Consider the following 9,741-nt stretch of genomic DNA (forward strand, 5'->3'; position numbering starts at 1 on the left):
GAGAAACCCTCAGTATACCCTCAGTATTTAACCAAAATTCCATACAGTAACCGAACTTACCAAAGCCACACCGAGCAGGCAGGAACTCCACCGCAGACGAAAAATCGCACAGACTACACAGCTAAACAAGCAAGTAACAATATCCGAGCAGGCAGGAACTCCACCGCAGACGAAAAATAGCATAGACTGCAGAGCTAAACAAGCAAGTAAAATACCAACCCAAATGCCGCGAAGACAGTAAAACCCAAGCCGAACTTTCCAGCATCTTGAGGAGGGACAGCTGGCCATCGATCAGACCACCAGAGCACATGCTGACCACGTGCCCTTCACCTGTGCCACGTTCCCTTCACCTCGAACGATGCGAAGCGCGTAATAAGACCCAAAATCCTTTCCACCCTCAAAACCTTGGTTCGACTTAGGTTATATCGCAAATATAATCAAAAATCGCGTCGGTCAACCCAAAGTCAGCGATCTATCGATCGCATATAGTCCCCGGCAGGGACTAATAAGATCAAGCTGCTGAAAGGTATTTTATCATATGCACAGCTTGGCACACACATGCAGTAGGGTAAAATGATGTTATGTTGTGCAAGAAAATTGATATGCTCCTAAATCTGTACAAAATGTTAAAAGACAAGCTGGGGAGAGTCAAACAAGTCGGGTACCTTATCGAACTAAACCATAGTTTCTACAATTTGGCATTAATATATTGCATACCTTTCCTCTCATATTCCATGAACCTTCTATTGGATTTTCTTCATAAGCCTTGTACATTACCTGCAATGAAACAAACGATACAGAATCCACAAAAAGCATTCAATAAATATGTTAGAAATAGATAATGCTCAAATATATGATCACAGGTACCTTTGGTGGAGGTAAGACCCTCCCGAGGACTTCTGTCATCAACGTGTTGATTTGAATACCAAATTCGGCAGCATCTTTGGCAGTTGAATCTCTCAATTGTCCTCCAATCTAAAACACATACACACAAGTATATTGATTCACTCTCTTGGTGTTGACTTTTGAAGATAAAACGAAAAAGGTAACGTTATTTCTGCTTAATACTAAAATGCAAGAACGTATGAAACAACATTGCCACGGATGAACGATCTATGGACTTACCACTTTAGTTCTCTCCCTTCGGTCTTGGGGATGTAAACAAGTTAGATTTAATAAACCACTTCGTTGTTGTTCGGTTAGAACTTTGATATAAGGTTGATCCATTTGAATCCGACAAAGTTGCATCCGATAATTTTATAAATGACATGATGATGCCATAATAGAATAACTCAATAATTCTACAACAAACACATCACAATATTTCATAAATACGATAAGAGTTTACCTCGATGGGAATATATATCTTTTTCTCTTTATTACTGGCTTCGATCGCCGGAAAGCCCCGCAATCGGAGAGTCAGCTTGTAATGTTGTTGGAAATAGTCGACAATAGAGAGTTGCACTCCATTGCTATCAAAAATGTTCAAATAAAACAATGCACGTGCTTTGAATTCCTAATAGGAAGAGACAAAAATCTGAGCAATATCTAGAAAGCCAAATAAAAACAATAAATTTCAAGAAGGCCCTTAAACCTAAGAATTAACACACCTTAAAACCTCCAAAGGCCTATCAGTCAAACCTTTAATTCGATAACTATGCCTGATATGAATAGTTTCGACACGAAGACCTTTAAGCAACCTTTTCAACTGCCACACAAACAAAAATTATATAAAAGCTACAAGTCACTTGGTCATATTTATGTTCCAGTTAGCAAAAGGAAAGGAAATCCCCAACTAGAAAAAGAAATCAAGTCCTTGCAACCAAAACGGCGTGAAGAAGAACGCAAACAAACTCCTCATACCCTGGATCGCATCCCGCCACCGGCGGAGTCATTTCTAGAAAATTCGCGGTCCAACTCCCGCACGTCTTTTCGAAAGGCCTCAGTAATAAAGCTTGGTAACTTGACAGAATCATAGAAGGGCGCCGCAGCAATGTCTACGGCACAAAATTATTATCTCTTACAACTGTGTATATCAAAATTCAAGAAGATTTACGAATTTTTCTCAAACTGGTTATCAGAACAACACCGTACCTATATTTAATGTGAGAAGATTATCTTGCGCGGGCCGAATAGATTGATAAAACCCTCGATAGGCCACCAAACCCCCCTGAAGCTTTTCAACGCCAAAGTGTTTCCCAAAGAAGGATCTCCCTTTTTCAACGAAACTGCCAATGCAAAAATTAAATATTGTAAGCATTTATAGAGCATATTTTATGGCAAATCCAAAAAGCAAAAAGAGCCACAATGTTATCATTTATTTGGTAAATTGCAGGCTTACACTCTCAGAGCTGCTTGACGAAGCACCACATCCATAACCTGCAATGCTTCTTGTGGAAGCGACATAACCATGGACTCTTGGATGCAGGTAACAGAAACCCTCAGTATTTAACCAGAATGCCATAAAGTAGCTGAACTTACCAAAGCCACACCGAGCAGGCAGGAACTCCACTGCAGACGAAAAATCGCACAGACTGCAGAGCTAAACAAGCTAGTAACAATACCCGAGCAGGCAGGAACTCCACCACAGACGAAAAATCGCACAGACTGTAGAGCTAAACAAGCAAGTAACAATACCAACCCAAAGGCCGCGAAGACAGTAAAACCCAAAGGCCGCGAAGACAGTAAAACCCAAGCCGAACTTTCCAGCATCTCGAGGAGGAACAGTTGGCCGCCAATGAGACGACCACAGCGCATGCCGAACACAGCTAAGACAAACCCCCAGTATTCAACCTGAATACCATTAACTTATAATGCTCAAATAACCATGGACTCTTGCATGCAGGTAAGAGAAACCCTCAGTATTTAACCAGAAGACAAACCCTCAATATTCAACCAGAATGCCATTAACTTATAATGCTCAAATAACCATCGACTCTTGCATGCAGGCCACACAGTAGCCCAACTTACCAAAGCCACACCGAGCAGGTAGGAACTCCACCGTAGATGAAAAATCGCACAGACTGCAAAGCTAAACAAGCAACTAACAATACCCAAGCAGGCAGGAACTCCACCGCAGACGAAAAATTGCACAGACTGCAAAGCTAAACAAGCAAGTAACAATACCAACCCAAATGTCGCGAAGACAGTAAAACCCAAGCCGAACTTTCCAGCATCTCGAGGAGGGACACCTGGCCGCTGATCAGACCACCAGAGCGCATGCAACCACGTGCCCTTCACGCGCGCCACATGCCATTCACCTCGAACGATGCGAAGCGCGTAATAAGACCCCCAATCCTTTCCGCCCCCTAAACCTTGGTTCGACTTAGGATATATGGCAAATATTTCCAAAAATTGTGTCGGTCAACCCAAAGTCAGCGATCTATCGATCGCTTATAGTCCCTGGCAGGGACTAATAATAATAATACGAAGATCATCATGTATCATGGTCCTTAAATAAGATTATCATAATGATAATAATAAAAATGTAGTCCCACCAAGGTTACAAAAATAAAAACATAATTTGACATAGAATAAATAGTAAGAATGATCATAATTTCACATTATTATAATAATAATTCGATGATCATCATGTATGTGGATCTTTAAGAAGATTATCATAACGATAATAATAAAAATGTAGTCCGACCAAACTTTTACAAAAATAAAAACTTAATTTGACATAGAATAAATAGTAAGAATGATCATAATTTCACATTATTATAATAATAATAATAATACGATGATCATCATGTACAGTGGTCCTTAAATAAGATTATCATAATGATAATAATAAAAATGTAGTCCCACTAAGGTTACAAAAATAAAAACATAATTTGACATAGAATAAATAGTAAGAATGGTCATAATTTCACATTATTATAATAATAATTCGATGATCATCGTGTATGTCGATCTTTAAGAAGATTATCATAACGATAATAATAAAAATGTAGTCCCAAGAAACTTACAAAAATAAAACTTATTTTGACATAAAATAAATACTAAGAATGATCCTAAAATATGTCGGCGGTGAAAAAAGGTCAGTGAAAAAAACTCTAAGATATATATATATATATGTTATCAATTTCTAAATGTTTATATTTCTCTCTCAACTGCACATTAATATCTAAGTTCCGCTCGCGTTACTTTGTATTTCTACCCTTTGACTTCGGACACAGGATCTGAGTTGGTTTAAGTGGAACGATCAATGGAAAACGATATGGTCAACACAGTGGCACTGGAAACATCTGAGGGAGAAATTTTTCGGGTGGGCAGAGAAATTGCAATGGAGTCGAAGGTGATAAAGAATATGGCAGAATTCATCGATATATCTCATGCAACTGTGCCTGTTTACGTATCCACTCCAATATTGGAAAAGGTGATCCAATACTATGACTATCATTTATGCAACTCAACTCAAACCTCATGTGAAATTAAAGAGTTGGATGAGAATTTTATCAGCGTGGACATATCAACACTGCGGGATATAATAAAGGTAATGTTATCATAAAAATAATGTGGAGTATTATCTTTTTAAAAGTCAATAAGTAATGTACGTTGATATGTTTTATATTATGTTATTGCAGGCAGCACATTTTCTTTTGCTATGCAGAGTCTTTTGGATTTGTCAAGTGAGAAATTGGAAAGAGAAATCCTTGCAAGGCCCGAGATCGAGAGTGATGAAATTTTTATATAAAAATAATTAAATTAAAAAAAAATCTGTATATTTTTTTCAAGTAGTTTTTAAGTCTAATATTTTGGAGTTTCTCGTGGATTTCTGGCGAAAATGTTTATGGCCAAATCTTGATTTGTGTTGTTTAAACTCGTTTTTTTACTGCATATATGGATTCAACACTCTCAAAAATCTTTAAGGCACTTCTATTGGGAAGAGCCCAATTGTCAAACTTGTGATTTTAATGAAGCTGAAAACTTTCCAAAAAGTCGCACATAAAACTACTCTTTATTTTTATATCATTCCTTTTATATTATATTCCAAGTTAATTTTAAAACATGATTGATATTATTTTATAAAACTGCGAATTATATTATTATATAATTATGATTGTTTTATCTTATAAAATTATTTATATTTATTAGTTTCTTTTCATCTATAAATTAAATTTAGATAAATATCAAAATTTTCAATAATGTTGTTATTTATAATAACTTAAGACAATAAATATCAAAATGTTAATTTAAGTTATTCACAAATTTTAGGAAATGTAGTGATCCAACGGTTCATTCTCTCCTCGGTATTACCGACACTTGATCTTTGGCTTAACACCCGATTGGTCCATGATCTCTATTTAAATAGCATGGAGGGTCATTTGTAGGTTAACCCGTTCATGAGAGAAGCTTATGTAAATTTTCATTCTTTTATTAATAAATTGCCTGAAGTGGTCGCGTTGGCTCAAGCCGTGGACTGTTTCCCTCTTTGAGGGTTTTAACCACGTCAAAAGTACTGGTGTATTGATCTGTGATCTGTTTGTGAGCAGTTTCCTTTGGTGTTCTGTCTGAGGAACTTACCCTATAAATTCCTACATGGTATCGGAGCTATTCGAGGGCCTCGTCTGTTGGTGATCCAAATCTGAAGCCGGTAGAACTGCATCCGACTGTCGTTTCCTAGATCTATTGTTTCTGACTGCTTTCGGGCCGAGAGGACTACTCTGTTGTGTTGGGAGCATCTGTTCCAGTGAGGAACCCCTTTCGTTCCACGCGGAAAGGTTTCCGGTAGCCCTAGCTGCATCATTTTTAAGATCTGGAGGTATAGAGTGTTTATTTGCAGTTTACAGTTATTTTCTCTTTGTTTATTTCGGTTTCGGTTTATTTAGATTTTTTTTATTACCGGATCTAAACCTTTCATTTCTACGTATGCTCTTTGCCCCACGACTCTGTGCGATCTGGGCAAATCAGAAACAGAAAGGAAGGATTTTTCTCATGTGTATGCTCTTTTCCGCTACGCCTTAGTGTGATCTCAGAAAATCAGAAACATTGAGGAAAATATTTAGTTTCCGGCTAAATCAAACTTCGAGATGCAAGGTTCATTTTTTTGTATGTCCGTGTTAGGTTTTGTGTTTTTGTTTTGTAGGGAAAAATAGCTTTCTCAAAGCAAGCACGCAACCCAAAGCTTCAACCCCCCTCTCTCTCTCTCTCAAACTTTTTATATAGCTCACTTGGTCCAAAGCTAATTTATGAGAGTAGAGGTCTTGAGTTCAAGTCTCCTTTTTGTGGGGGCGGATTTTTCATTCCTGCACTTCGTGGCGACTTCATCAATTTTTTTTCAAAAAGCCATAACTTCTTCATCCGGAAGCCATTTTCAGAACCGTTTTTTTGAAATATTATCTTTTTAAAAGTCAATAAGTAATGTAATTGAATGTTGGTTGATATGTTTTATATTATGTTATTGCCGGCAGCAGATTTTCTTGCTATGCAGAGTCTTTTGGATTTGTCAAGTGAGAAATTGGAAAGAGAAATCCTTGCAAGGCCTGAGATCGAGAGTGATGAATTTTTTATATAAAAATAATTAAATCAAAGAAAATCTGTATTTAGTTAGTTTGATATTTTTTTGGAGTAGTTTTTAAGCCTGATATTTTGGAGTTTTTGGTGGATTTATGGCGAAAAGTTTTATGGCCAATTCTTGATTTGTGTTGTTTAAACTTGTTTTTTTACTGCATATATGGATTCAACACCCTCAAAAATCTTTAAGGCACTTCTATTGGGAAGAGCCCAATTGTCAAACTTGTGATTTTAATGAAGCTAAAAACTTTCCAAAAAGTCGCACATAAAACTACTCTTTATTTTTATATCATTCCTTTTATATTCTATTCCATCATATTGTTAATTTAAGTTGTTATTCAAATTTTAGGAAATGATTTATTTTATTTGATTAATTTACTATTTCTTACTTGTTTTGAAAATTATGTATAAAATCATTCAATTATTTGGAACTGTTTTCTTTTCTTTCTTTCTTTTCGCTCACAAATAACTCATTTGGTGTATATCTATATTTAGGGAACATTTAATTTATATGATAGTCTAGTGATGTAAACTTAAGGTTGTAATAAAATTCAAAACCTTTTTTTTTTAATTTCCATTAAGTCAATTTGTTTTCCTCTTCATGGACTCTAGCATGAGCATAATGGTTCTTTGCATGAAGTTTTGATTGCCTCTCCCTCCATAAATAATCGCTGAGATTTTCAAATTGCCAACAATGTAGTTGCTTTTATTTTGCATGTCCTAGATTTTCCTAATGTGTACACTGTTGTAGCTGATATGGGTGACATCAGTGAGGATTGGGATTGCAAATTTCCATACTTTAGTGGAGAATGAACACGCATAGGTATTTTCTTTGGATTTTTCACATAATATGCATTGGGAAGGCCCATGAATAGTTCTTTTAGATAAAAAATTTCCATACACTAGTTCCCAGTAGAAAAGGATAACTTTGGGAAAACCATCTTTATTCCAGATTTTACCCCACATGTTATCTAAGTTAACGGGTTGTGGGAGATTGCCAATTATCTTTTCTTAACCTACTTTAAATGTATGCCTATTTCCTTAAATCCTGTCTAGATTATATGATCTAACTTGAAGCTTGTAATTGGAGCATATCCCTTTAATATTTCCTTTTCTTTATATTCTTCATTTCCTTACTCCCCACCCCATTTCGGGTTAGGCTTTGGATCTTCTTGACCAACTTCTTCATGATTTTGAACAACTTCAAAGTGGTTTACGGATGTGGAGGTTGTTGATCAGAAACCAAAATAATGAAGAAAGCAAGAAAGCAACAACTGAATACCAAGACACGAAACTGAATCACAAAACTGAATTGAATGGAATTTTAATTAATAATGATTCTCCACATTACATTTAATGGGAATTTGATAGTTTTATATCACCAACTATCGTTACATAACTAATTATTTGGTATACAACTATCTATTTACATTTTACCTAAAGTTACTAATTCGTTGTCAAACTAACAAACTCCACCTTGACAACAATTTTTCCATTCATCATCTTTCTTGCAAGCCAAGAGAAGCTAAACACCACCGCAGCTTCTCTACTGTAACTGGCTTTGTGAATATGTCTACACAATTTTCTCATGTATGGACCTTTTTAAGAGCTACTTTTCCGCCATCGATCACATGTCTCAGAAAATGATACCTTACATCAATGTGCTTGGTTCTGCTGTGATAGGCAAGGTTTGTAGCCAAGTGAATAGCAATTTGACTGTCACAAAGTACATTCACTTTCTCCTGCGTTCTTCCAATTTCATTGAGCAGACCCTTTAACCAGATTGCTTCTTTACTAGCATCTGAAGCATAAATATATTCGGCTTCGGTAGTGGACAATGCAACTGTGTCTTGAAGCTTTGACATCCAACTAATTGTTTCACTTGCAAGAGTAAAGACGTAACCTGTAGTAGATCTTCTTTTGTCCAAATCACCAGCATAGTTAGCATCTACATATCCGTAGACTGATCCTTCACTACCATTAAAGATGATGCAATGGTCACTTGTGCCTCTTAGATATCGAAGCACCCATTTCACTACTTGCCAATGTTCTTTCCCTGGATGTGCCATGAACCTACTGACAACTCCAACTGCATGTGAAATGTCAGGTCTTGTAGATACCATCACATACATTAAGTTGCCTACCGCATTTGCATATGGTACATGAGACATATACTGCTTTTCTTTATCAGCTCTAGGATATAATAAAGGTAATGTTTTCATAAAAATAATGTGAAGTATTATGTTTTTAAAAGTCAATAAGTAATGTAATTGAATGCTGGTTGATATGTTTTATATTATGTTATTGCAGGCAGCAGATTTTCTTGCTATGCCGAGTCTTTTGGACTTGTCAAGTGAGAAATTGGAAAGAGAAATTCTTGCAAGGCCCGAGATCGAGAGTATGTGGCTGAGATTGGGCACATTTCCTTTGGCTAGGAATTCCATTCTTGTAGTCGCATGAATACTAAATTATAATCAGGCTTTGGGGCATTCCACTACACAAAAGGGCTTCTTGGTATGGAGGAGTGAGGGTGCACTAAAAAGAACTCATAATTTTCTTAAGGTTGGAGATTGGAACCATATTCTTGAGGTTGTGGCCAACAGTAAGCTAAATGTTCACCTCATTTCCTCATTGTTGAGTGAAAACATTGGTTAAATATTCCTTGTATAGGTGACCCACTATTGTATAGAGGCTGCGAAATACTCCAGAAAGTCAAACTAAGTTTTATTCCAAGTTTTGGGTGCATTCAAACTCTAAATCTACATTTACAACAAGGATGTGAAGAATAAACAAAGTTCATATCATTATAATTGTGTTTCATAAAATGTTCTCCCTTACTTCCTCTTAAATTGCTTGGATTTGGGGTTATTGTTGCATTTGGTGTATTAGGCAATCATTTTCCACTAAGTTTAAAATAAAGAGATTATGTCCCAGAAAACCATTCAATCAAGCATAAACCAGCAAACCCAAAAAAAGTTTGACAAAATGCCAAACTCAAAATTTCAAACAAAATTTGTTAATTAACATACAATTTAGAGGGATAAGTAGACTAATTACTTTTGTATTTTAAGATCACTTGTACAAAAGGTTGCGAGCACATTCTAAGAAAAAATACTTCCATATAGGATTAACAAAAAGTGTTTGACGAAAGTTGCCAGCACCAATAAACCATTGAAATCGGCAGTAGAGAAAATATAGTTGAGACAAAACATTGATTCTTCT

The 9,741-nt window shown here is 36.1% G+C and overlaps 1 protein-coding gene across 1 annotated transcript; it reads left to right on the plus strand.

Annotated features, from left to right (window-relative positions):
- Positions 1 to 4,210: 4,210 nt before the first annotated feature.
- Positions 4,211 to 8,979, plus strand: LOC149171428 (E3 ubiquitin ligase complex SCF subunit scon-3-like). The gene is made up of 3 exons (XM_089425973.1): positions 4,211 to 4,498; positions 4,590 to 4,634; positions 8,830 to 8,979. Exons 1-3 carry the CDS (start codon positions 4,211 to 4,213, stop codon positions 8,977 to 8,979), a joined length of 483 nt encoding a protein of 160 aa, XP_089282099.1.
- The last annotated feature ends 762 nt before the right edge of the window (positions 8,980 to 9,741 follow it).

Source organism: Pinus tabuliformis, chromosome 4_2, assembly GCF_031772625.1.
Source record: "Pinus tabuliformis cultivar Carrire ecotype Pingquan chromosome 4_2, CPIR1, whole genome shotgun sequence".
NCBI lineage: Eukaryota > Viridiplantae > Streptophyta > Pinopsida > Pinales > Pinaceae > Pinus > Pinus tabuliformis.